Below are 27,933 nucleotides of genomic sequence, written 5' to 3' on the forward strand. Positions count from 1 at the left end.
CCCATACCAGAGCTCAAAATACGCCTCTGCCAAACCAAACACACTGCTTTTTAACCCCAAAAGCATTGCTATCATTGCCAATTGTATTGTAATATCAACAAAGTAACACCATGTTGGCGTATTTGTACGTGCTGATCTAATGTGAGTTTGGTAGGATGTGGGTATCAATAAATCACTGCATTCAAAATATGGATATTAATTTAAGGTATCATCCTTGAATTTGCATGCAAAATAAGTGTACACAATCAGTGGACAAAATATTCAACCTGCGGCAACACTTTAAAAGTTGCCCACTGTCCCGGGAAAAGCTCTTACCTGGCAACCCTATTTCACTGCTCAGCCGGCGAGCAAAAGCCAGTCATTGGCTGGCTGCTGGCAAAGCCCCGCCCTCAGTTTTATTGACAACATTTTTCCCTTTAAATCTGAGCTGCACTATTTTGAAAATATACATTTTTAATCACTTTTTAATACTAAATTGCAGTTGCTGCTCACCAGATGAAAATAAAATACTGACAGCTATTTGTAAACGGGTCATATTGAATATATTGAATCACTAACAATATTGAGAGGCGTTTCTAATATTTCGTCAACACCTTATACAATCACAATAAACTTTGTTCTTTATTCTGGTTGGCAGGCTTCTACTGGGTTGCATTACTGAGTACCAGTTGTGTAAAAAGTTTCCAGACCCTTTCATACAAGTACAGATACTCCATTACTAGTAAAAGTGTCATCAGCAAAAGTACAAGAAGTACTTATTACAGACAGAATAGTCCTGTTTTTATATATGATGGGAAAATGATGGTTACTATTATGTGAACAATGATGAACATTCAGTGAAGGTGGAGCTTTTTTTTGATATTTTATATGCTCACCATAGGTTTCCAAAATCTTGGTCTGCAAAGTAACCAGTAGCTAGAAATGTTAAATATTTTTGAGTAAAAGCACAGTATATTTAGTAAGTAGCATGAAACTGAAGTACTTCAGTAAGTTTAAGTGCAGTTCTTGAGTAAAACCATGAGAGAAATGTCTTCCTCCATTTGTCTATTGTCTTTTATTTCCTTTTCAACACCAACATAAACCAATATAGAATAAAAACATGAGATCATATTACCAATATACAAATTGAAATGTATACAACAGAAATAAAACAGAAGAATATATGAAAATTAAAAATATTAAGACACAAAAATATTAAAACAAAGCACTATACAAAGCAATGCCATTAATTCTTCAACATTCTTTCCTTTCTGGTATAATATTTCCTGGTTTAAATATATCCAGCTTTGAAATCAACATCCAACTTTGAAATCACACAGCATTTAAAACATGTTTCATAGTGTTCTTTAAATCAAGATTGTTGAGCTTTATATGCTGTCACCTAGGGGCAAAGTATTATGCAGTGAATTTCTCTTTTTCAATACCGCTAAGTTAATTTAACATTAATACAACAGCTTCACTCAACCTCGGCTTAAACTGAAGCACTAAAGATTCAGTGCAGAGATGGATACAAAAGTGATGCGTTAATTATTGTGTGTAGGAGGCGGTTGAAAGAGATAGGAGTTCGCAGTCACAGCCGCAAACCAACTGTGGAATCCACTAGTGCTGAATTCCACAATTAAACACTTAAATTACACTGCCAATTGAAAGCAATCTTCTCATTAGAAAGTTGGTCTTGCGTATTGTCGAGGACGCTCATTGCTAACTTACTTACTTACTCATTGAACTGTGAGTAACTGCATGTTTACCTGCAGTCTATAAACTTGAGTCAGTCTGTAAAATCTGTTTGCGTTCTGCACACAACATGAGAGAAAAAACACATTTAGAGGCAGCATTGGGCCTAAAGTCACCTGTGCAGCAAACATTTAAGATCACAACCACAAGCAACGTCTGTACTGGCCGCTGCTAAAAGGCAAATTAAACATCACCTGGTAACAGTATGAACAATTAACTCAAACACAGTCCCTGTTATCTTTAGAAAATAGATAAAAAGGAACACCAGTGGTCGGCTCGCTTTGCCTGCAGGTTTTGGCTCACTTGAGTCTTTTCCCCCTCTTTCCTTTATAAAGCATCTCTGTGCTGCTACAGTGTGTCACTGTACAGATACTGTACTTTCTTACAGTACCTGAACACAACTTTTAAATGTTCAGATATTTCTATTTCGGATACAGTCAGATTTGAAACCTTGTTTGCATTGACATCTACATGCACAACCTTTATCTGTCTGTATAAACCAGCTTCACACACTGTGACTATAGCAGTGCCGCCATTATAAACAGTGCCAGCAGAGGCAGGCCTGATCTGTGCTACATGCAATGCCCTTAATTATGGGATTACAATCCACAGCACACCACAGCTGGTCCGGCTCTGCAGGGAAGTGTTGCTTCTTCAGTAATCTGTAATCTGCGTGGGTGTTGTCCTTCCATCGGTCTCCCTGCCAACGCTAAAATCTCTCCCTACAGCTGCTCCACAAACAACAACAACACTATGGGAGAAGCCCTCGTCAGGCCACCAGCTGAGAGTTACCGTCACACTTGTTCCTATAAACCCACAACAAAATGGAAACAAACACAAAGTATTTATAACATTTCTGGAATAACAATTTCCCAACAAACCAGTCTTTAAAATGAGTTACACCTTCACGGTCATCTAACATTTAAATGAAAGTAGTATCCGTGTTGAAATTCTTATATATTAAAATAAAGCCCCGCAATTCAAAGGCTCCTCAGTTTTGCTTGAATATAAATCAAATATTAAGACAGTGCGTCTCAGTAACTGGAGCGCAGGTTACCGCTCCCTCTATTTGGCAATGTTTCGGTAAGAGGCAGAGTTGGTGGAGGAGTATGAATTCAAACGTGAAGGAGGCCATGAACAGTTACGTGAAGATGGCAGTTGTCTGTAGTAGAATACATTTTATATGTGTCATATCTTTTTTTGCCGTAATGGTTAAAGTGCAGCATATATATCATACTCAGTGGATGAATATAGATATTGTATTTCTGTCAGTTATGGCCTCTATGACATCAACACAAATGACAACTTGAGCAGTTAAAGAACCTAACGTGTAAACACTATTCTTCTCCCTAACTATATTTGCAGCAACCTCTCCGTCCTATTAAAGCTCCCTCCTTTTCCTACTGCACCAATTTACCCCTTCGTTTCCTCTTTTTCTTTCGTACACTCCGTCTTTTCATGCAGTCTGTTAACCACCAATTCATGAGTCTGACATAAATCTGATCTTTATATTGTCTAAATGTGGAGAAAAAAAAGCAGGATCTGATTTTCCCTGTTAAGATAGCGACAAAAGATCTGATTTGTCTTACATGGCTGATAATTAAATACAGGCTACGAGAGTAAAAGTGAGCCTCTGAGCGTCTGAGTTTGAGTCTCAGAACTCGTCGTCGGAGCTGAGTAGCAGGGTCTTTTCGTTGTCCCCGCGGGTGCTGAGGTTACTGTGGCTGCGGGAGAGAGCTGGCCCCCCCGTCCGCTCCAGTGTGGACTGTTGCGTGTACTGCTGATAAGCCGGGGAGAAGTTGTGGATGGCATCCTGGACCATGTCCCCTGGATTCATGGTCTCCTTCAGGCTGCTGGAGATGCTCTTCATTGGGGCACAGCGGCCTGGAGGTGGGGGTGGAGAAGTGGAATAAATCAATAAAGAGACACTAATTAGGATGGATGGGTGAGGGAAAGTGGTAGATGAGTGAAGAAAGACTGACACTATGTTTCCATCCAATTGTCAAGTGAATTTACCAAATAAGTCTTTAGTGACAAGAGTGTCCTGGTAGTCTAATGGTTAAGCTGGATACCACATAACCACAACATGTGCACTTAGATTACACAGTGTTGCATGTCTCTCTACATGTGTTTGCTGTCTCTCTGCAGTTTTAACTATCAAATAAAAGGCAAAAAAAAAGCCAAAACACATAAAAACTAACTTTAATGCCAGCAAATCTATAATAGTGAATTTAATTAGCAGGATGGAAGAAATTAATCTGTTCCCTGAATGCCACAAATACAGATACGTGGATGATCAACGTGGTTGATATTATAACATTTTATAACTAAATAAAACCACATCGCTGCTTTAACATCAGTTTCCTTTACTCATTTACATTTCTGGAGGTCGAATCGTCTACATTTTTTTGTCAGCACAAATGTTTTTCTGCTTCTAGCAAGCAGGGGCATGTTTGATAAGTAGTGAGAGGGAGAGTATGAGGGGACTGAGCGTAGGTAGAACAGACTTAACACATTTCAAACGTTCCAGGAGAAATGAAAATTGGATGAATTCACCAAATGCAAAATGAACACAATGAAAAAAAACAATACAGCAGTATACCAATGATTAGGAAAAAAAATACAGAATTCATGCCGAACAGAAAATTCTAACACTGGTGATGTTAAAGTAATGGACGTTTAGCCACATTCAAACACAAAGAAGCAAACAAAAAAGTACAATGTCATACAGAACTGTGGCAGATAAAGAGAAAGACACAGTGAACATCAGACCTACCGTACTGTCCATAGATAGGAAATGAGCCTTTCAGAGCAGCAGAGTGAAGAAGAGAGAAAAAAAGGGGCACAAAGAGAGACATTGAACACAAGAAAGTCGAGATGGAAAAGAAGAAAGCAGGAAAAATGAAGAACGGACTTAAAAATAATTAGATTGTAAAAAGGAGGGATTAAAGATAGGAATCAAAGAAAGAAAGGTGGGAGACAAAGAGCGAGGTCAGATCAGTCCTGAAAGACCGCAGAAATCCAACTGTGTCAAAAACCAATTCAGAACTTCCATATCAGGCAGATTATGATACACACAGTAACATGCAGGCTCTATGTTTACACAGTTTGCTTTACTCTTTCAAACACACACACACACACACACACACACGTATCCCTTACCATATGAGTCAAGTCTTTTGTCCATGTAAACCTTGTAAGTAAAGGCGTGCCGCAGAGCAACAGCAGCAAAGAACATCTCGATGCAGATAATAAAGTTTTGGTAACCGGCGGCAACTGTTCCCTCGCCCACGGAGAAGTCGGCAGAGGTGATCTGAGGGATGGCTCCACACTTCTCCAGGATGGCCAGGAGCATCCCTAAAATGTACAAAGAATCATAAACAGAGGGGAGTCATAAAGTGAGTTTTCATACATTTGCTACATGTGCAATGTGAATCTGTGCATGAGGAAACTGACTGTTTTTCTTACCCTGCCAGAAGGAGAGGAAGATGACGGACTTGACCATGAAGAACTTGAGCACAGGGCTGTATGGGACGAGCAGGTCACGTGTAGCGAAGTAGAAGAGGAAGAGAGCGTAGAGCGACAGGCTGACGGAGATGTTGTAGATAATGGTCACATAGAGGTAACCGCTGGCAACGCTGGAAGAGAGGGACGCAGAGGAAAAAGGACAGGCTTTAGTTCTGACACTCAAATCTTCAGAGACATATTTATTAATTATTACTCATTACACAAATTAATTAACTGCATTCAGATATAATGATCGGAAAAGACATCTGTTGTGGAAACATACTTAAAGTCTCCGTCTCTGTATTTCCCAAAGGCCTGAAGAATGACAGTGATCATTGCCATCAGAGGTTTCACCACACAGAACTGGAGAGTTGCCTGAGGAAGAAAGAGGGAGGAAAAAAAGAGAATTAATATGTCATACCAGGTTAATTAATATGTCATACAGTACAAACACTATGCATCGTTGTGTTATGTAAAGTGTATCTGAATAGCTAGAAAAGACATGAAGAATTTACAGTATCTACACATTCATGGTTGCCTGCAGTACTTCAAACAAGCTTTAATTCTTTGCAAGACGTTTTTCATACTGCATGGAAATGAATAAAAACAGAATGGCTCCCTATGGTGTACAGCAAAGTGATCTATATTTGATTTGTAGTACATTTGTAGGAGATAACGTGCCATTGGAGAGAGTTACTCTATCTGTAACATTAAAACACACAATGTACAATGTAAAAGCCAACAGAGTGATTAGTACCTGTTTGCAAAACCTGAGGAATCCAATGGAGTAGGTTTTGCCCCACAGGCAACAGGTCCCATACATGCAGCTCGACCTTAAGTGAAGCACAGGTTCATTCAGGTCAACACATACACGTGCATATACAGGCTATATTTTACCATTCAAGGTAGTGGTAACAATAGGATGAGTAATACACTAAAAAAAGAGACTTACTCAATAGGTTTCCCTCTGATCTCAGCCATGATGGCGCTCTCTCCTCCCAGATACTCATAACACAGACTCAGGAAGTTGTAGATGACAAAGGCTGCAGAGAGTGACATAAAAAAAGAGTTATAGCATTTTAAGGGTGACCATTGGCATCTGTAAGAATATCCTCACGTCCTATTAAGCATCTACTAACAATACATATTTTGTAATTACAGTTACGTTTTGCTTGTTCTGTTTCTGAACTGCTGAGCTCGCCATTTCCAGGTGGAAAGTTGCATAATGGCTATCAGCAGGTTTACAAATGATTGGATAAAGTTGCAGGTGAGGTTCAAGCTTAAGCATAATTATAAAAAGGTATAGCTCTCTAGCAGTGTGGAGCAGTTGATAATGACACAGAAACAACGGTCACATAATAGAAAGGGTTCAGAGAAAATGTGTTCTCTACACACGTTTAAGGTTATGATATTCAGTTACGTAATGTGTTGCATAACTTCTGTTAATAAAGATCAAAATCGTATTCAACCATGAGAGCTTTTGTATTATTCTTCCAGCATCATGGGCCTAAATGCAAAGCTACACCAGGTGCGTCTCTAATCCCTTTCTATTCAATCCATTGGTCAGATCTGATATGTCAGATCTGACCAATGACCAAGCTACACTGGTTGCTTTAGCTGTAACCTGACAGATCAGCGATGGGGACGGAGCTCGAACACATTTATTCTGTTTATTTAGTATTCAGACAGAGAATGCATCCGTGGCTCAGCATTTTAAACCTATTCAGCCATTTAGTACTACTGAATTTACTTTATTCTCATTTCAAAAACTATCATAGTCACAATAAAAACTAACTTAAACTTAAAACTATGTGACTGATTTGCAGTTATGGTTTCATGACAGAAAACAACAGATGCTCATGAGTTTGTTAGAATATTTGTTCCCCACCATTAACCCGAAAAGAGATCACCTGCTTATACTGAGCGTGATTCACTGACACATCTGTGACGGATGGCGTGATAAATATTTAACAACGCTGACATAACTGCTTTTACCTGTAACACCCACACTCTCTTTTACATACAGGCTAACAGAAACTGTCATCATATCTTGTGTACTAGTCAATAATGTACTGGTTATCCTGCAGACACTGATCATTTACTTCCTGTTGAGAGGTAACATATGATTGAGAAAAGACTAACTGGACTGCATACTGATCCCAGTAATTGGTGCCCCTGAGTGAGTGTTTTCCTCTGTCGCCCCAGGTGTTGTCAGGCTAATTTAAGGGTAACCCACAGATACTAGCTCCCCGCAGCTTAGCTCTCTCTGCTGTCTTTTTTTTTTTTTTTGGTGGCTGAGTTTAAAAGGGAATAAGCCTTTGATTGATGACAGCTGCCAGAGCACAAATCAGCACTGTGCTGGGTTTGTTACTGTTGCACAATTACACAGACACTGTTGTTTCTTCACCTTAAAATGAGCTATCTCATCCAACAACCTCTGTGTCTTTACTTTGCCGAAATGAAGCTAATTGTCCATCACTTCTATTTTAACTAATATCATATGACTGTGATACCGTTTACTCATTATGTAATATGTACTGCGGGTTGATAAACAGAGAGACAAAAGGAGGTTTTGTAATGAAAAGCGGGATTTCCATAACAGGCACATGGTGGGTTTTTGTGCAAATGTGTTGCAGTTCAACCTGAATTAAATACACAGCCTGGTGGAGAAACACACACTCTTCTACTGAGTGAGCTTATGTAGCGTGTGCGTGTGCGTGTGTGTGTGCGTGTGTGTGTGTGTGTGTGTGTGTGTGTGTGTGTGTGTGTGTGTGTGTGTGTGTGTGTGTGTGTGAAGACAGACTGCATGAAAAAAAGGTTTAAAGTGCCTGTTTCTCATACTGTGAGCTAACTGTACTATGGGCCCATTTTACCTGCAGTAGATAGCACTCACTGTGATTATTATATATAATACAATGCCCTGAGGCCACAGGTGCACTTCAATGATCAACTAATCTGTCAATAATGTTTTTGATTAATTGTTTTTTTAATCTACAGAGTGTCAAAAAATTCGGAATTCATTCTGAATCAATTCACAAATTATTCAAATGAATTATTCAACCAGCAGTTCAAGTTGCAATGATATTAAGCAGCAAATCCTCACAGAGGCTAAAATCAACTAGTGTTTTTTATTTTTGCTTTCCTGTTGAACAAATTTTCAGCAAATGTATGTATGTATGCATATGTGATGATGTAGTAACATAAGTAAATTGCCATGGACAGAATGTCATGTAATTGCTTGTTTTACTGTCAAATTCTGCATAAACATTCCCGTGAAAAAAAAGATGCACTGCAGGCTGTCAGGATAAAGAAGAAGCTTTACGATTTATCTGCTCACAAGTGAGATGCCTTTTCAAAGTCTTCTCTAGGCTTTGCTGGTTTTCATACAGTTGCTAGGAGACAGCTTTCCCCTCCCCTGAATCCCCAACAGGCCGTGTAGACATGAGAACAAAGATGGCAACCTTTGCAAACGAAGACACTGCAAAGGCCATCTGCCACTGGGGTATCACAACACATTCATTTTCACGCCCTTATTTTCTACTGGGAGTCAAAATGCACACAGAAGAACACAAAACACTCGCTGGTCACTGTGGTGAATATTGGCCTGCAGCGTGCATGCCAAATATGGCAGCATTTCATGTAGCCTGCGGCGGATAAAATACTAGTGTGCCAGCTTAGTGCGCAGCGTTTCTTTATCCGCTCACCTTCGTAGCAGTCTCGTACTGTGTCAAAGTACACGTAATACTCCTCATTGGTGAAGAAGAGAAGGCTGAGCCAGGAGTCGAAGGCGTAGATGGGGACTATGAAGAGGATCCTCACTATGTGCCTCTGTTCATTTGGAGAGCTGTAGTAACGTAGGTGCATGTAGATCTAAAAAAAAAGGAGGGAGAAAGAGGTGAGAAAAATGTGAAGGTTCCATTAAAGTGATGAAGTCAGATATATAAGACACTCTGCATGCTCCCATGAAAGACACCAGTATTTGAGCAAGAATTTATACATGACACGAGTTCCACTTATACACTTTAGCTAGTAAGTAGTAGGATTATTCTTCTTATCTTTGCATGACTCTTAGAAATTGAGAATTATAAATTCAGTCACCTTCCAATGTCCCAGTTGGTAATAATCGTATGCTTATGTGTGTGGATGTTGTTCTTTAGGATAAAGAACAATTTTAACGGCATATTTCAGGGGTATCAAACTCTTTTTAGTTTAAGGGCCACATACAGCCATATTTGATCTCATGAGGGCCGGACCATTACAATCCACTGCATAATAACCTATGAATAACACATAATATATATATAATATATATTTTTAACTTTACTATAATAAACCATCTATTCACAAATCACATGAACGACCCATAACCCTAACCCTAACCCTGAGATACCTTAAGAAAGATTAGATAAACTGTCCCAAATGCACACATTTTTTGCAGACAGGGCTTTCAGTTTGGGGTTACCCTGGTAAGAGATACTGATAAAATGTGTCCTTAAAATCTGAATCACATTGCAAATCAATTATCTCAAGACTTTGTGAGCGATGAGCGAACTTAAGTGAGAACAGCGGCGCGTTTTATTGAAAAATTGGACTTAGTATTCTGCAATTTCCATACTTTGCAGTTATCCAGTGGGCCGGATCTGGCCCACGAGCCGTATGTTTGACATATCATTTGGACTCTGACTTTAAAACATCTGTAGTTACACAAACACACAGATGAAAAACCATGTAGCTGATATACTGTATATGGAGTAAAGTAAAGAGTAAAGAAGGAAACTACATTTTATCAACAGCACATCAACTGTCCAACTTATTTCAATTGTCACCACTAACTGTGATGTATTAACCTGGGCAGCAGATTGGAAGATGCACAACAAATATATTTACAACACTAAAAAAATGAGATAATGTGAAGGGAATATTCATCAGGTGGATGAATGGGTTAGCTGAAACTAAGAGCTGCCACATGAAACCTGTATGTGTGTTTTTCTCTGCACAGGTTCGAATAAAGCCAGTAAACATTTGCATTAGTTAGTATACCGAAGCGCAGTGTGTCTGCGAGGCGTGTGTTGTGTCTGTGAGCTGATGTGTGTGTGTGTGGTAGGGGGGTTGTTTGGGGTAACTGATACCGAGCTTTCATCGCTCCTATTCACAGAGGCAGACGGCAGAAAGAACAGGGTGGGCCCCTTTGTCACCGGCTCCTTTCCACTTACACAATGTCCGCACCTATCACCTTTCCTGGCCGGTAAACACACACACACACACACACACACACACACACACACACCTTTGGTAAAATAACAAACAGTGGGTGACAACAAGCCAAGCGAGACAATGCCCTCCGCTCACAGTCACAGGCGGGGTTTATTGCTAAATGACCCTCCTCCCGCACCAGTCCCCCTGCTCTTTGATGATGTTGTATTCGAGCCGGGAGAACCTGTTGCCAGAGTGACGGAGGGCTCTCCTTTAACCCTTTACATGAAGCGCAGAGGCAAACAATGGGAGACAAAACATTAACCTGAGCCTCTGGGCACAATAGATCCTGCTTACATAAAAAAGGGACACTTAGTTAAATTTTCACTGTAACACGACAGCCAATAAACTGACATCAACAGGGCGCTTATACTGCGACACAGTGCTGAACCCATTATAAGCTGCATTGTTTTTTCATGGCTTTTCATCACATCATCACCCTCAGTACTTGTGCCCCATGCTGAGTGTGTTTCAGGCTGCATTGTTAACCTCAGTCAATCACTCTATCAGACTTGGCACAGCTCAGCTTTGGGACTGCAACGTCTCCAGTTTGAGAGCTGCCGGGGATGTTTGTTGCATTTCATTCGTTCTCTCTCTCTCTCTCTCTCTCCCCCCTCATTTCCTGTCTCCTTACTGTCAGCTATCAAACACAAGCACGGTTAAGCTACGACACAGTGTGCAACAAGCTACGGGAAAAAATGACTCAACATTTGGAAAACGCCTTTTCTCCCGCAGGATGTGAAATCAACGAGGTGCATTTGGTGTGTGTACGTGCACATAAAAAGACCTTAGGTTAACAGGGGGCTCGTAAAATTAAACTGTTTTTTTCGGGGAGAGGGGGGGGGGTTGCTAAAAAAGGAAGTGTTTGGGCCGATTGAACCAACCTTCAGTACATGAGGTTTAAAGAGAAGGAGGGAGAGAGGTGGGTGGACTTGAAAGATCATGAACAAGATTTAGGTTTTTGTCCCAGATGACACACTTAACAATTCACAATAATTCACCACATAGGGCTTTTTTACAACACTCATGCTGCTTTCAGACTGATAATAGTGCAGTGTAAAAAAAAACTAAAAAAACTTGCCTCCTCACTTACTCCAATGAGACCACAGTGTTGGCAACAGTGTATCCCACAGCAAAGGGTCCAGCTAAAAACTTTGAACCTGGCTCAATTTGTTTTTTGGCTGATCAAATATGAGCATGTGCATATTTCAGTTTATTTGTAACATGGGGGACATCATTGTTCTGCTTACCTAGGAATCATTGAGAAGTAGGAGATAATAAATCCTTCCAGTATTATAGAACACCATGTAGTGTTTTTGCATGTGCTGAACTTTAAAACTCATTGATCTTTTATTTCAACTCTGGACATATTTTACCTTCACACTGGTACTTAACCAATAAACATTGCTGTTGAATAAGATGATGATAGTTGTGGAAACTGGACCTGCAATCTTGGAGTTAGAAGTTTAGTTTTATCCCTCTGACAATCAGAGGTGCGGATATTTCTCAATTCTAAGATGTCAAATGTCAAAAATCTATTTTTTAAATGTTAGTTAATAACATGATGTTGACCGACAGAAAAAGGCAGCAGTTGCGAGCATTTTTTATTTACTGCCTAAATAATTACCTTTGTGAGATGAGCATGAAGTATATTTTGAGGCTAACATTAGCAGAGCAAAGTGGCGAACTCCAGCAGTAACAAACCAGACCAGCTAAATAACACAAACTGCAGCATTAAACAACTTAAACCAACTCTGAGGTGAAGAAAATAACTAACTACAGTTTTTACTCTACAGCGAAACTAAAGCCTAGGTAATGAAGAATATGAGTAAAGCTAGTTGAGTGTGTGTGTGTTTTTGTAATGTTTATGTACTAACGTGGGTCCCACAGATAATGGTATTGAAAAGATGCAGCTGTTTGTATTATAAACTGTAATCTGATCTTTGAAAGTACTTTCTAAATAAACAGAGAGTTCAGGTTTATCTCACTGCTTGTATTAACTGATGACGAAGTAGTTATGTGCAGTCATTAAAACTGAGGATATGATACATTGAAACGCATTGTGCATTAGTATTGTTGACAGGCGGCCGGTGAAGATTCACACCTCAGGTTCTCCTTACCTGGTGACACGTGATCAGAAGAGCCGTCCAAACGAAGAAGCCTGATATAGTTTGGGCAGTGGAGGTCATGAGGAAAATCGGCTGTTCCTGCGTGAACACTGGGGCCTCCGGCACCCAGGAAGAGTTGGACCCTTGCGGGGCCACAGTGGCCGGGGCCCCCGGGGCGAGACCGACGGGAGAGACATTCCCCAACTTCTCTGACAGGGGTATATCTCGCCGCCAAAGTTGACTCATCTGTATTTAAAAAAAGGGGGGGGAATAAAATAGAGAAATTTAGGGGCTTCATCATTTTAAAATAATAAAAAGGAGAAAAAGACAGAAAGGGAGGGGAGATTTTACAGACTAGAGGAGCAAAGGAGAACTCTTTTTGGGTAGTTTATGACTTATAATGTACATGGACAGATGATTGTATTATGTCTGTGTGTATGCATGTATATGAGCTTACGTTAGAAAACACTACGCAGCGTAACGCCTGAATGAAACACATAATAAGGAAACACATATTGTAACATTCTTAGACCTCAATCTCAAGCAAACATCTGCTGATGTTAGGGTGAGAAAACAGAATAGACACAGAGCAGAGCAAAGTAGGGCAGCGCACAGACCTGCACTGCAAAAAAAGAGAGATTGTGTGGATAGACGGATGAAGCAAGATCAAACCAGAGGGAGTAAAAGAGGAGGCATAAGGTAGGTGTGTGAGGAAACGCTGATAAAGAGTGTAAAAAATAAATAAATCACACAAACCAACACATTAGAAGGTGTGTGTGTGTGTGTGTGTGTGTGTGTGTGTGTGTGTGTGTGTGTGTGTGTGTGTGTGTGTGAAGGGGGCTGAAGCAGAGCCTGAATCTTTTGAACACAGCGAATCAGTGTGACAGCGATGAGCTGAGGGCTGCTGACCCAATTTCTCCCCTTCTTTTTGGCTCTGTGCTTTTTCGGAGGGCAGGAAGGAGTGTGTGGGTGCTGAAAATAGCGCTAAACACAAATGAATTTCTTCAGAGTATTCAAAAATAACAATAAAAAAGAAACCTCTCTACACATCTGCAACCAAAGTTCGGGCTGCGCAGACGTACTGGGCCTGTGCCCCTCGTGTACTGTAGGTGAGACTCTTGGCGTGAAGCTGAAATAGAGTAAAACTATAAAACCATAAACCTCAAAATGGATACATGTGATCATTGTGTTTCATGAAAAGGTGAATGTTAAATGACGAGAGCTGCAGCTGGGGAAGATGAGAGACATTGAGTTGGATATAGAAATGAATGATTAACTTGTTAAGTGGCTTTAAGCATCACATTTATACTAAGCCGACTGTGCAGCACTGGACAGCTCCAAACCTGCTGCCTCTGTTTATTAGGTATTTAGGTTTGTACTCTATCAACCTTAATGCTTACACTGCATTCATCTCCACACCTTGAAATTACAATAATGATTCATAAGAAGTGAAAATAAGACTGGTGGTGTATCTGTCACATAATTACACAGCGTCAATTTGGTCAAACGAGAACAAGACAAGCCCAAACTGGAGGTATCAACACCACAAGCGTCCGCAGAGATACTACATGTACCCTCACGATCAAATTACAGAGGATCTCTGAGTACAATCTTCTCTCTGGTGACGTCAGTGCCTCGGTGTGGATTCCGGGAAAGGTGATAATCTAATCATTTGCAGTGAAAACTCATTTCAGTATCAGTCTGTGCACCAGCTAATATAAGCCGGCTCTTGATGTGGTCATGGATGACTCACTGTGCTTTTGCCAAAGCCTCAATCAGCTGGTGGCGATGCAGTAAATTGGAGCACATCGGCGCACCACACACACACACCGGGATATGTTTTTAAGTATTTATGCATAGAAACTGCAAGGAAGTCAATTTAGGGTGGCACAGAAAATCCAACCCATTTTTACAGAGTGATGTCTGGGCTGCTAAAAAAGTAGCAGTCAGAATGTGAGTTCACTGTTGTTTTTTACTGACCATGTTTAAAGGCTATAAAGGCAATATATCAGTCGTATTACTTATTATTTTATTCATTGCAGATAAAGTATAAGGTCAACCTTCTTGTACAATCATTTCTGATGAAGCAGACAGTTCCAGTTTGACTTTGCATTTCAATGTGACCACCATCAACTAGACTATTTAACAGCTGACTTTCTGTGCCCAATCAGTACTGATCAAGTACTGATACCGGAAGAGAGTCTTCCCACTTATCTATCTTGTTGCCATTTTGTCTATCTTGATAATTAGGACTTGTAATCTAAAAGTGCTTTTTCTTATTTGTTAACCAACCACCATTGGATGAATATAAATCAATCTAAATGTATCATAGTATAAATAATTAAAAATATAACCTACATATCACCCCATGTCTGTAGAAAAATGAATACATGAGGTCTGTGTTCAGTACACACTGGCAATGATCACAAACACCAGCTTGCAGCTACAATAACAGAGCTCGGTGCTTCCCAGTGGGCCACAGACAAGAGAGAGAGAGAGGGGCATCAATCCTGCTGACTGCACCCGCGAGTCGGTTTCAAAACATGCATTGTACTGTGACCTCAATCGAATCAGCAGTCTTTGTGACAGGCCATCATAATAAGTCCTCAGGCTAGGTGAGCTGCTATATTGTAACGCATCAGACCACCGAGGCTGTGTCCAGAGGCACTGAAGACATCAGGGCTACTTAACAGTGACCACAAGTCATTTTAATGGTGCTAAGTGTAGCTATAACAAATCCCACAAAGGACGAGGGTGCAGGTTTCCCAGCTTTCAACCCCCAGTACACACACATGACCGCACTGCATTTAAGAGAAAGGATGACATCCTATTTCAGATAAATTCAGCAATTGCAATATTTACTTTAGCACTGTCAATTCTGAGTTTGTGTTGAAATCGTTTGCTGGTTCAGAAAAACAACTCTAAACTGAAAAGAATAGTGGCTATCGTTAAGTGCTCATGACCCTACCCTCTTCTGCTGCTTTTACTTACCTCCTCTCTGCAGTTGTTTGATGTGCGGCGCTGGTTTCAGTCCAAGCATCAATTTAGCTCATCATCTCAAGTCGACTACAAACCTTTCGGAGTATAAAAAGTTAATTGGCTAAACGGTAACATTCAGAAAAAGGCTAGCCCCTTATCTAATCACTGCACCATTCTCCGACACCCGGAAACTTCTCCCTTTTTTTGTAAAGCTGGCAAGTGTCTGCAGCTGAGCGTTAACTACGCCGAGCGCTGCTAGGCTAATGTTAGCTCGTCTTCCTAGCCTGGCGCTAGCTTGTTGTTGCTTCTTCTTGTAAAGTCAAAACAAAGCAAAGCAATATAATAGGCTTTTAAACACGCGAAATACTCAGTCAGGGTATTACAACGTCCGTATAAAATAACTTCTATTCTCTTGCCATTTCCCCCATCCAGAGCTGATGAAGTAGGCACCGTTATTTCCTCCACATCACCAGCAGCAGTTCACTGTAGCAACAGAAGCAGCTGCCAGCAAACTCCGCTGCTGGCGCATGCGTAATGACACCTTTTTACATCTTTGAGTCTCTGCCATTAAACATTATGTAATTCTGCACAGGTAAGACTGCACTGCGTGTGATGTGATGTCCTGAACCTCCTATTAAAAACAAACACAGCATAACATGCGCAATAACAAGGTCAGCAAAAAGGTGTGAGCAACGTTATTCGTTTTTATTACTTCATAAAATATACACAAATACTGTTGTAAATAAAGTGTGTTAAAGAACTGTACAAGATATCAGTACACAATACATAAAGTGAAATTCCCATCACCTCAAACTCTTCTATAGCATCCCCAACACAAGAGTTACTATGCCACTGGGTCATGGTGGCCTGTACAAAGGTAATTACACACAGTACACCACTATTTACACATCCCTGCAATTAAATCTGTTATGTTTTCTTCTGAATGACATCATCAAGGTTGCTGGAGGTTAAAAACCAAAGGTGACATCAAACTATTAGCATATCGTTTTTGCAGAGGGAGCCCTATGTATTATATGAGGTGGTCAGACAGCCTTTTAAAGTGTAAGAAGGGAAGAAATGGACAGAAAAAAACTTCACAAACAAGCTACTTCTAATAAGTTACAGGAAGAAGAATTCAACATAAGAGGATTAAGAACACAAAGTTATTTCAGACAAATAAAAGTTAGTTTTACATAAATAGAACAGAAAAACAATCTGCATACAAACTAAAAATTAATCTTTTATTCTTAGCAGGGATTCACTGTATCACACACGCTCTGTCTCTCTCACATACATACACACACACACACACACACACACACACACAATGTTGGATGACCCAGCTGGCAAAGCAACAGCAGCCCATCCCACTATTTAGTACTTTAAATACCTAAAATTCTGAACCCAGCCCCAGTTTATGTCATTAGTATGCATTTTTCTACTTTACACCTTAAAACAAATAACCACATTTGGCTTTACATCGAAATAAAAAATATTTACAGTGAAGTAAACATTAAAAAAAAAGAAAAAGAAAAAAATTGGATGCCCCATCCCCCTAAGACCCATCCCTAACAGAGCCTGCCCATTCCCCTATGACCTCCAATAACAAAAAGAATAAAAAAGGTAACATTAAGAACTATCATAAAAATTGCAGCCACCATTTGTTAATCAAAACGGGCAGCTATGGTCTCTGGTCAAATACACTGATAATTTCCTGAGGAGCTTCCCTCAAGACTTGGAGTGTGTCTTTGCAATATCTATGGTCATTCTTCACCTTACCCACTTAACACTAAAAACCAGAGAAAACAAGCGAATCAGAACAGGCAAAGAAACGGGGTGCTGGATGTTTTTGGTGGCTACGTTTTTGAGGGACAGTAAATCATCACAACATGGGTGAAGGGCAAGCAAGCACCGACTGTTACTTCAACAGAAACATTACTCTAAAAAAAAAAAAAAAAAAAAGAAGAAAAACAGCTAAAACATAACTTACTCATCCTTTCAACCTTACCTTTCTTTTTGCTCTCAACCCCTCACCTACCTCTCCCCATTTCTTCATTGTTTAGCCGTTATCTCTCGCTCTCAAAAAAAGCGCCAATTAAAAGACTGAAAAGACGACATTCACGGAAGAAAGTTGTTCTGCAAGTGTTAAAAACGGAAAGATAAATATTTACTAAGCCTAAATCAAAAAGCAAGTTGAGCTTCGACGAGAAACATGCGTGTGCCTCAGATACCTTTTTGCTTCTTTGATGCAAACAGTTCTTCACATTTGTCAGACAGAGTTATTGTGGGAATGTTTTTAGGAGGAGGAGGAGGAGGAGGAGGAGGGGGGGGGGCCGTTAGAAGCAACCATGGGGGTAATAATGGTGTAGAACTGTCCTTTATTTGCTTTTGCAGTGAAGTGGTGCTGATCCAGGGTTTAGCAAAGAGGGTTCATGAGAGAGTGGATGCTGGATACAGTCATGTATAGTCCCTGGATCCTTTTTGGGATTGACTGTACTGTTCCAAAGATCCATGAGTCCATTGGCAATGATCTTTTCATAAGACAAGGTAAAAATTAAGGAAAATAAACTGGAGCGATGGATATACCTTGCAGCCCTGTAACGACAAATGGATTTTTAGTCATTAGAGAAGGCAGTGTGAGTAATGTATTTCTGCAGTCGACCTGTGAATGAAACCAGACCTCACCTGTCATTTTCATGTGCATGCAGAGCCAAAGTCTTCTACTTCCCCATGTGCTCAAATGGCACACTGACCTGCAAAAGAACCAGAATAGCGAATCAGAATGAGCAGATTACTAGTCACACACACAGAGCTGGGTCCATCCCTCTGGTGCTAATTTTGAGCCCTGAAAAGATGGTTCCTTAATAATAACTTTGTTCTGACAGCTCTGATGGCAAATCACAAACATGTTGTTTAGGATGCTGAATCTGTGGTGTTTAGGCCTGAAGGTAACAATCAAATAAACACATCAAAACACTCCAACTGAGTTATCCTACAGAAAAACAAGAGGGAAAGTAACACATTCATTGCAAAACTCCCAAAGATAAAACAGCTCATGTTTTCTTGTTGCATCAACTAATTTGTATACGATGAGATTTTTGCAACATGCTTAATACCAGTAGTGGAAAGTATGCAAGTGCATTCACTAAAATATTGTGTTTAATTACTTTGTGTCTAATTATGAGGTACTCTGCAGATTCCGATTTTAAACGCCCAAAATATATGAGCAATATTAAAATATGGCTTTATTATAGATTGAACTACTCGGGCACATCTTGAAGAGACCTGAAGTAAATTTAAGTGGTTTTCTTTGTTAATACTTCTGTGCTTTTACTGGAGGTCAAACTTTTGAATGTAGAACATTTTTTACAGTTACAGTTACTTAGATGAGTGCTCCACCAATTCAGCCCTGTACTCCTACTACTTTTTTTTTTTAAATTCAGACTTAAGGTGTTTAGCCTCAACTGACACCAACTCAACTGACACAACTTAAGATGCTGATAATATGCAGTAGTACTCCCCAAAACATGTAAGCAGACTAGGATGTGTAAACTTGGTGGAGTTCCCCTTTAAATATGAATGGTTATTTAGATATCCTGCTGTAAGGAAAATGGATCATTGTGCTATAACATAACATTTGCATTGTCACAGATTTCCATTTTTCCCCCACTAATGCAGTGTGTGTGCCCAGGCTGACCAAAGTAGGTGTGTGTTTCCTCACCTGTGATGTGGAAATTCTGGATTGGTCGTGACGGGCTGTGAGGTCAGAGGACGATACGTTGGCAGGAGCTCCACGGTGGAGCCGCATGCTCACCTTCCTCTCCCTTTCCGCACGAGAAATTGCACGAGGCGACGTGTTCCCTGAAATGATGTCGAAAATTGAGAACCGACCACAATTCATTTGGATATAAAAATTATTTTAGCATCAGTATGGTTTTATTTCAAGTTTGTGAGGGGAACTAATTTGACTATATCTCAGCTTCTAATCTACACTTTAGCAATTTAGCACAACTCTTACCAGACTGTTGGACCCGTGAGGCAGGGTTGGAGATGGCCTGCTCTGGCCCGTTCCTGACTCTGTTGGCAGGCCCAGGGTTGGGACCTGCGGGGATGCGTGTTGCAGATCCCCTGGGGGCTCCACCAATCCGCTCATCCCTCTCATCTCCTGCCCTCCTCTCCCGATCCCCGTCTTCAGCTGTTCGACTCGCACCCTGATAAGACGAGATCTTTACATTAGCTATACTGTATTAAAAGCAAGATTTTTGAGCACTGTGATGAAATAGTTAAGTAAGAGTTGACTACATCAGTTAGAGACACTTCACGTACACTTACAAATTTGAGCATGTTCCAGTCGAAGACGTAATCATAAGAGAAACCCTGTCGGTGGAAAAGATTTCTGAAGAGCTGTCGTAGGTAAGAGTAGTCCGGCTTGTCGTCGAAACGGAGCGAACGGCAAAAATTCAGGTATGTGGAGAATTCAGCTGCAGGGGAATAAACAAGAGACACAGTTAAGCAAGGGGCGACTCAAAATGCACACAACTCTGTCATAAAGCATAACGCAACCATTGAATGTGGTTGAGTGATGACCTTTGATTTTTCTGATTAGATAACATTTGCATTGTTGGTGTTCCAATTAAATCATTGCAAGTAATTCCAGAAATACAGAAACACAGAGAGACACACAGAAACATCACTTACAAGGGTATCCTTTGCAAAGGACCTCGATGGGTGTGGACATTTTCTTCTCGCTGATTCTTTCATACTTCTGTCTTTTGGTAGCAGCCTTGAGGCCCTGCCACGGTAAGGATCCCAGGTTGAAGTACATGAGGACGTAGCCGAGAGACTCCAGGTCGTCACGTCTGGACTGCTCTGTGGACGGAGTGTTAGAGGGCATTTTAGATTGAGTGAGAAAGCTGAGGGGATGTCTGCCTCATACTCATACTATTTTTTTAAATCATGGCGCCGTTTACAGTTTTGACATAAGAAACTTCTGACTAATTCAGTCTGTTGTTATTATTTTTAAAACATCAACTTCAAATTGGGAATATGTCACAACTCGGCCAAACAACTAATTTCACCATGACTATAGTTGGAAAGTGGAGAGAAAGCTCAAGGTAACTGGTTGGGTCAAAGTGTCTGCAGGTGCTTATCTATTTTATTGAGTATCTGTGGGTCTGTTACTGATACAGAATGTGTAGAAGATAATTGATAATATAATGTTAGGACGGCAAGATTCAGCAAATCCCTGTTACATCCAGACAGCTGATTTCTCTCATATGATAACCCAACAAAATAAAGTGATCATGGGAAACTTCTTACTGAGAAATCTGACAACAATTGAAAGTGTGGTGCTCTCATTTTTGGAGAGTAAACAAGATGACTTCCTGAACTTTATAAAGTGGAAGCAGGGTAAGGAACAATACTGGTTGGTTAAGCTTCACACTCAAAACATGGCTTTTATTGTCCTTTTGTGAGATCAATATTATTGTTTACTCTATCGTATCGACCACAACAAACAAAGAAATGATTGTCTTTTGTTATCAGCCCTGAAAATTCCATATCTGTACATCTCCATTTTTGTTTGTACCTCCAGTCGATATCCAAGTCAATTACATCCAAGTCAATTACATCCAAGCAAAATACATCAGAAATAAATCACCAATCGGGGCTGCAACTGTTCAGCTAGTGGTTACATAAAAAGTGTTCTGCTGAATGTATTTGAGCGAATTACACTAAAAATGACACATTTTCCATCCCAAGCGGCATCCCCCCCCCCTCTCTCTCTCTCTCTCTCTTTTCCCTCACATCCTCTGTATGATCTGATAGGGTGGGTATAAACAGAATGACTGATACAGATTGGAGGAAACATCCAAAATGAATCAGAGGGACAAAGGGAGGGGAAGCTGGGTGTCAATGATGAACATCAGTTTATGGAATGTTTAGCCAGAGTCGGCAAGCTTCCTGGTTCAAGGAAAAGTTAGGCGTCAGTAAGAACTCAGGGTATTATTATGTTCTGACTCTAAAAAGGCAGAGAAAAGGCACGTGAGCAATTCCAAAGACAACTTATGACAGGAAAATATGCCATACAATGAAGTGCATTACACCTTCAGGCAAAGCACGAGTGTCATAGAGAGGAGATGATATTATAAGCCGGCTCTGATGAATCACGCTTAACATGGTAATTAGAGGCAGGATTACGCTGAATGTTCCTAAACCGGACTAAGGCTGCGTTCAGACCCATCATTCCTCTGAATGAAAATTGAAAACGCAGACTCATCCAGGAGAAAGTACCAGACTCAACTTTTCCTGCAACGCAATATGACATCATCTGACAAGGCACTGGGTTGGCCAATCATAAACATGCTAGAACATAATCCTGGTGATTACTTTATAATGCACGTCTCTAAGTATTTCAACTGCTTAACTCTAAAATATAAAATAGTTGCTGCAGCGTTAGCTTATATAGAGTGTTAACATATGATAAGTCAAATTCACAGATCTGTTACTAAACTGGACTTCCTGGATGATATGCCATGTTGATACATTAAGCAACATACCCCCACCAACTTAATCCCCTGAGTTGTTTTACATCCCCACTATGTCTGCCTACTGTTTAGGACCACTCTTAAAATTTTACAGTGAAGTTTTACTTTAATGACAAATGAGACACAATGGTAGTGATGCTGCATAATTTTAAAACTACTCAAATTTTTACTGCTACTGCTTATGAAAACATGTATGATTTTCTTTTTGACATCAAACCGGGCACAGCGTTAACTAAAGAGTCTGAATTATGCCTTATACACAACCATGGAATGAAAATATTACATTTGTTACGGACAGTTTTACAGGGCAACGAGGCAAGGCAGGCTTGAACTGGAATGAATACAATTCATCTTGCTTTAGTCAGGATTATCCACACTTTCAAACACCTGGACTTTCCTGCCATAGCAGTAATATATAGAATGGAAACATACATTACTCACATCAACTATAATAGAGGCTTTCTAGAAAACACAAAGCAGCAAATTGACTACAGAAGTCATCTCAGGGCACTGTTCACATAGAGCAGGTCTAGACTGTATTCATTTACAGACAACCAACATTCCCCATGAGCGAGGAAAAATTCCTCTTTAATGGGAAGACACCTCAAGCAGAACCTGTTTTTAGGTGGGCAGCCGTCTTGAGACTCATACACAATAGCCTTATAAAAAAAAAAAAAGGAATAAAATCAAGTCCTCTGAGCATCTTACCAATTCCAAGATGTGTGTTGATGGAGGCGTAGCGCGCTGTGCCGGTCAGGTTCTTGTTCTCCCTGTAAGGGATGTGCTGGTGTGTGCGGGCATCGCGGTACTTTTTGGCCAGGCCGAAGTCAATGATGTACACCAGGTTCCCCTTCTTGCCGAGCCCCATGAGGAAGTTGTCAGGCTTCACATCCCGATGGATGAAATTCTTGGAGTGGATGTACTCAATACGACTTATCTATTTAAAAAAAAGAAAGGACAGGTGAGACAAAGAGTGGTGAACCTGTCAGGCTCTGCAGCACATGACAGAAAACACTTTGATAGAAATAAAGCTTCAGTCACTGTTCAGAAGTAGGTGCACTCAAAACATCAATATCAAGATAAAACTAAAAAGGTGTAAAAAGGAGAACGAGGGAGGACACAACAAGATATACGGAGACAGGACAGAGGAAGGTGATAACTCCTGGCTTTAGGTGGAGAGTCAAACACCTACATCGACGACTGACACAGCAACTTGGCCACAGATAGAACAAAAGGTGAGACGAGGTGCGTTCGAGACAGCCATCTAATGAAATGAAATATCTAGGCCAGCACAGTCTAAGAACAGGCCAGAATTAAAAAGTACAGTGGATGCACTAGAGTAGCGAAGACCAAAACATGTATAATCCTTTAAAGTAGCCTTGGGGGAATCATGTGCAATGTTTATAAATAGAGCGTGCACAAACAAATAAAAGTCAAGTAGGTCATGCAGATGACCTAGTGGGATCATAAATCTTTCTTCTCTCGATTCTATTAGTAAACAGATTTGTTTCACATAGCGAGATCTTATCTGAGAGGAATGAGAAACACTTTGTTTGGAACGTGAGGGTTTAGATGTGTACCATTTGGTCTGCCAGGAGCAGGACGGTCTTTAGGCTGAACTTCCGGGAGCAGAAGTTGAAGAGGTCCTCCAGACTGGGACCGAGCAGCTCCATTACCATCACGTTGTAGTCTCCCTCCGCGCCACACCATTTTATCGATGGGATACCCACTAAAATACACAAACACACCAGTCAGCATGAAGTTTGTTCAACCTGTTTTTACTGGCACACCGACAAAGATAATTGCCATGTTTTTAAACTTTAACATCTCTGTTGGTTCATGTCTCTAGCTTTCTATCATAACAATGTGAAAATCATAAGTCAGTCATTCATATATATATATATATATATTTTTTTTTATTAAAATAATTCATTATACATCTTTCCAGCAGGCTTAGTAAGGCATTTGCATCTGTAATATTAAGTTCAGACCAAAAAAAAAGATAAAGAATGTGTAAAGAATGTCTTGCCTAGCGTGTCAAAGCTGCGTTTGCTCCTTACCTCCTCCTTGCATCATCTTGTAAAACTTGCTTTCAATGTGCAACTGTGGGTGTTTGGTCTTCACGCATTCCAGCTTGATGGCGACCTCCTCACTGGTGGCAATGTTGGCACCTGAAAGAGAGAGAGAGAGGACGCAAAAAAATACAACTGTAAGAGCCGTGGCAATCGAACCAGCACCAGGCCAGTGATGGATGAATGTTAAGGAAAATCAAGTTTGGTGCCCAGATGAGAGGGTGGTGGTGGGGGTTAATGGCACAGAATGAAAAAGGGAGACCACATGTGGAAAGAACCTTATAACAGAGGAGACACATGGAAAGTTGGGTAAGGCGTGTAATTGAAAAACAAAACAGTGTCCGTCACCACTTACCGAGGTAAATGTCTCCGAAGGAACCGCTCCCTATCTTTCGCCCGAGCCGGTACTTGTTCCCCACTCTCAGCTCCATGGTTGCGAGTCGTCACTGTCATCGAAAGACAACACAGAGATGATTAGAAAGCCATAAAGGACACATGACACCGGGCCGGCCTGTGTGTGTGTGTGTGTGTGTGCGCTGCACCTCTCTGCTCCTTCACCACCACCTCTACTGTACATCTGAGCTGAGTATCACATATATTTTCCTCCTCTTTCCCCTCAGAGTTCTAGAACGAGGGGGAAGTATCATCAGCTTCTCACATGATGATGATCGTCAATCCCGGACGCGTTGACCTGATGTTTGTGTGCAGTTTTGTGTGAGAATGTGGCATGAGCGGGACTAGTTGATCAGCAAACAGCTGTCTGGCCTCCAGCAACACATGATTAGATTTTTTAGGGTGGTTGGGAGAGAGAGAGAGAGAGGGGGGGGGGGGGGGGTGTTTCAGTGAGATCAGCAAAAGCAGGGTAGGGAGGAGAAAGAAATATAGCAAAATGAGGGCTAGACTAGTAATGCCAGTTGCCACTCAGACAAGAAGTGGAACGGTATCTGCTGCATGAGTACCAAAGATTTGGCACACATGAGGAAATGAAGTGCGCTCTCTGAGCTGTGCTGAGCTGAACTGCACGTGACGCTGCACCGAGATCATCATTTATTTAGCACTCCCTCAACCACGCCATATTGTGCAGCCACTGCGAAAGCAAGACCGAGCTCTCGGCCGCTCTGTGCCGACGCCACCGAGGGAGGGAAGACACGAGCAGCCGAGGAGCGCTGGCCGGCTATATCTGTGTCAAGGCCCTCAGACGATTCTGTGCAATAAAACTTCAGAAAGCAAAAAAAAAAAAAGTGGCAAGCATAATTTATCAAAGAGATTTGCTTCCTCACCACCAATTTGGGAACATCATGTAAACAAACTGTGCCCTTTATAGCAACTGTGGACCATCGTTCTAAATGTGGCACTGCTGCACATTCAAAGAAAAGAAAAAAAAACTTTGAGTCAGGCTCAGAGCTTTCAAATGAGTTCATGTCATTTGCCCTTTCCACAATCCAACAAGGCAACACATGAAATAGACCGTATCATCTTTACTTGATTCCTCTGTTGGACTACGAGGAACGGCCTTAATCCAGATTCCCCTATAGAAAAAAAAAAACATGAAATGCTCTCATGACAACTCGAAGAAATTGCATGACAAAGCATTCCCAGACGACCTCAGTTTCACAGGCTTTGCCAAGTCAAGCAGTCATCATCAATTCTGCAGGACCAGTACTCTGCATTCAGCGCTCCACACCCAGATCCTCCTGGACCGCAACCGAAAAGATCCCAGAGGTTACATTTGATGTTACTTTGATTGCAACCAAAAAAAAAGAGGAGGTGCAGACACACTAATCCTGTTCCAACACTAGTTAAACAGTGATGATGGCTGGCATACTATCATCTTGGATCATAGGAGCCTCGTTAAATGATTGAAACTCGAAACCGAATCTGTCCCAATTTCGAGTGAAGACATCAACTGACCCAACGTGCTACATACAAGACGCCGGCCCCGGGACCTCCTCTTCAACCGTTAGCCGATGAGAGGACGAGGTGCCGTAGTCAGATGGTTTTGGGTTAATAAAGGGTTAGGCTTCATCACACCAAAAGGGCGTCTCATGCGATGCAGCCAGGGACCCACATTAATCACAAGGCTACCCAGTAAGAGCTATTGATTAATTACTTGGTACAGGATCAGTGACACGCAGTATTAAACCTGCACGTTGGTTTCACTGCATGTCGAAGACCGCGTCCGTGTAGTTCTCCTTTGCATAAACCTTCATGTGTTCACTCTAAAACTTTCCAACTTACACCAAAGTACATTGAGCAGTGACAGGAAAGCATTATTTAACGTTTCCAAAGATGGTGTGTGTGTGAAGCAAGTGGAATTAGCCCATCACATTGCACTTGGATAAGTATCATGTGCTATTATGGTAGTAATCTTCTGCAGGACAGTGGATTGGTTAATATGGTGCAGTACATATCTGCTGGTTAGGGGAGTGGTAGTGGTCGTTGTGGAGGTGGGAGTGTCCTGAGAAGGTGGTGTATTTTGATTAAATTATCTGTACATCACTGTTAAACTCCCCCCCCCCCCCAAAAAAAAAAAAATCCCAAGTGCCAAATAGTTTTGAATTCCTCAGTATGTATTAAGTAACATTGTAAAAAGTATCTCTGCATGGAAAAGAGAAAATAACTCCTCTGTGCAGCAATGAAAAAAATGTCAGGACCCAAAGCCAGAAGATTTCACAATCACATGAAAAACAGAGCAGTGCTACGCCTCTTACACTCATGCAGCTGTCACTTCACAGTTAACTCGTGTGTTACAGACTCCAAACATAGTTCGAATAAACCCAACTTGCTCAACTATACCCCGATAATCTGTTTTTTTTTAACGACGATAGCAGATGTCAGGCTACATGTCAGTTTTCTGGTAGCGAATTTGACGAGAAGCAAGTCAGTTGTGATTAACGTTACAAGGGCAACACATTAGCTAAAATATCAAACTGAATAAAATCTACAAAACAGCTAGAAATGACACGTAAAAATAACCGTGAATGTAATTTGCAGACGCTTTAAGTAACGTTAGTGAAAATACGAACCGCAGGCATTGACGGTAGTGAAGTGTTAGCTACTAAGAGTAAGCTAGTAGAATTACGTTCACCAAACGGTGATACGTAACCTTACTGCACCACTAATATTATAGAAATTGAAACAAGCTCTAAATGTTATCATACTTCGCCACATTTTCTAAATTACTTGTAACCGCACCCATGTATGTGCTGGACTAGCCTGTGTAGATAGCTATCCTTTACTACTCACCCCCTCCCCCTCTCCTGTTAAGCCGTGACTACGAGACTCTGATTCGGCCGAATCAGGCCCCTTTTCCCCCTTGGTTTCTCCGGTTCCCCGACCCGCCACTCACCCGATATAAGGTTCGTATGAGAGCTGGTTCGGTGGAGATTCTGTTCTGGTGGTTGTCAGTCGGACAGGGGCCTGGGCAGAGGAGGATGGGAGCGGATTCTAGCGACGTTCATACCCCCAGCTCTTTGCTCTGTCGTCGGTAGCACTCCCTGTTGATAGTCCCTGAGAAGCTTCAGCGGCACGGGCTGAGCGGCCGTCCTCCACTCGAGTCTGTCTCCCCCTCTCGTTACTTAACAACGTGCCTGTTCACAACGTCGATGATGTCATCCTCTGGATGTCAGGGCGTACGTCACACAACACAGCCCCTTCCTCCATAAATTTGACCCATTCATTAATTATTACTTTTCTCACAGTTGTTGATTTTCACACTGTTATGTGTTGAGAGTG

The 27,933-nt window shown here is 41.1% G+C and overlaps 2 protein-coding genes across 3 annotated transcripts; both read right to left on the bottom strand.

Moving 5' to 3' along the window:
* Positions 1 to 1,041: 1,041 nt before the first annotated feature.
* Positions 1,042 to 16,080, bottom strand: LOC133999659 (transmembrane protein 184B-like). Its single transcript, XM_062438916.1, has 9 exons — positions 15,594 to 16,080; positions 12,615 to 12,848; positions 8,946 to 9,111; positions 6,194 to 6,284; positions 5,999 to 6,074; positions 5,525 to 5,616; positions 5,203 to 5,372; positions 4,897 to 5,091; positions 1,042 to 3,618 (listed from the first exon to the last, which is right to left on the bottom strand). The coding sequence occupies exons 2-9, from the start codon at positions 12,846 to 12,848 to the stop codon at positions 3,389 to 3,391; spliced, it is 1,254 nt and encodes a 417-aa protein (XP_062294900.1). The 5' UTR covers positions 15,594 to 16,080; the 3' UTR covers positions 1,042 to 3,388.
* A 185-nt stretch (positions 16,081 to 16,265) lies between these two features.
* On the bottom strand, positions 16,266 to 27,738 carry LOC133999369 (casein kinase I). 2 transcript variants are annotated; one of them, XM_062438584.1, is made up of 11 exons: positions 27,548 to 27,738; positions 24,554 to 24,644; positions 24,187 to 24,297; positions 23,707 to 23,855; positions 22,835 to 23,063; positions 20,280 to 20,450; positions 19,914 to 20,062; positions 19,600 to 19,792; positions 19,303 to 19,442; positions 18,267 to 18,334; positions 16,266 to 18,176 (listed from the first exon to the last, which is right to left on the bottom strand). In XM_062438584.1, exons 2-10 carry the CDS (start codon positions 24,627 to 24,629, stop codon positions 18,302 to 18,304), a joined length of 1,251 nt encoding a protein of 416 aa, XP_062294568.1. In that variant the 5' UTR covers positions 24,630 to 24,644; positions 27,548 to 27,738; the 3' UTR covers positions 16,266 to 18,176; positions 18,267 to 18,301. The 2 variants fall into 2 exon arrangements, with proteins under 2 accessions (XP_062294568.1, XP_062294567.1); XM_062438583.1 differs by having other exon boundaries at positions 19,908 to 20,062.
* Between the last annotated feature and the right edge of the window lie 195 nt (positions 27,739 to 27,933).

The sequence above is a fragment of the Scomber scombrus genome, chromosome 18 (genome assembly GCF_963691925.1).
Source record: "Scomber scombrus chromosome 18, fScoSco1.1, whole genome shotgun sequence".
NCBI lineage: Eukaryota > Metazoa > Chordata > Actinopteri > Scombriformes > Scombridae > Scomber > Scomber scombrus.

Bases quoted from the DNA above. Each gene is read 5' to 3' on its own strand.
- LOC133999659 (XM_062438916.1), bottom strand. From the start codon at position 12,848: ATGAGTCAACTTTGGCGGCGAGATATACCCCTGTCAGAGAAGTTGGGG. The intron at 5,617-5,998 runs GTACTAATCACT...TTTCTTCCTCAG, and splicing joins TCCTCAGGTTTTGCAAACAG to GCAACTCTCCAGTTCTGTGT. The intron at 5,092-5,202 runs GTAAGAAAAACA...TGTACATTTTAG, and splicing joins CTTCCTCTCCTTCTGGCAGG to GGATGCTCCTGGCCATCCTG.
- LOC133999369 (XM_062438583.1), bottom strand. From the start codon at position 24,629: ATGGAGCTGAGAGTGGGGAACAAGTACCGGCTCGGGCGAAAGATAGGG. The intron at 23,064-23,706 runs GTACACATCTAA...TTTTTTAAATAG, and splicing joins TGCTCCTGGCAGACCAAATG to ATAAGTCGTATTGAGTACAT. The intron at 20,451-22,834 runs GTAAGATGCTCA...CTCCGTCCACAG, and splicing joins CAACACACATCTTGGAATTG to AGCAGTCCAGACGTGACGAC.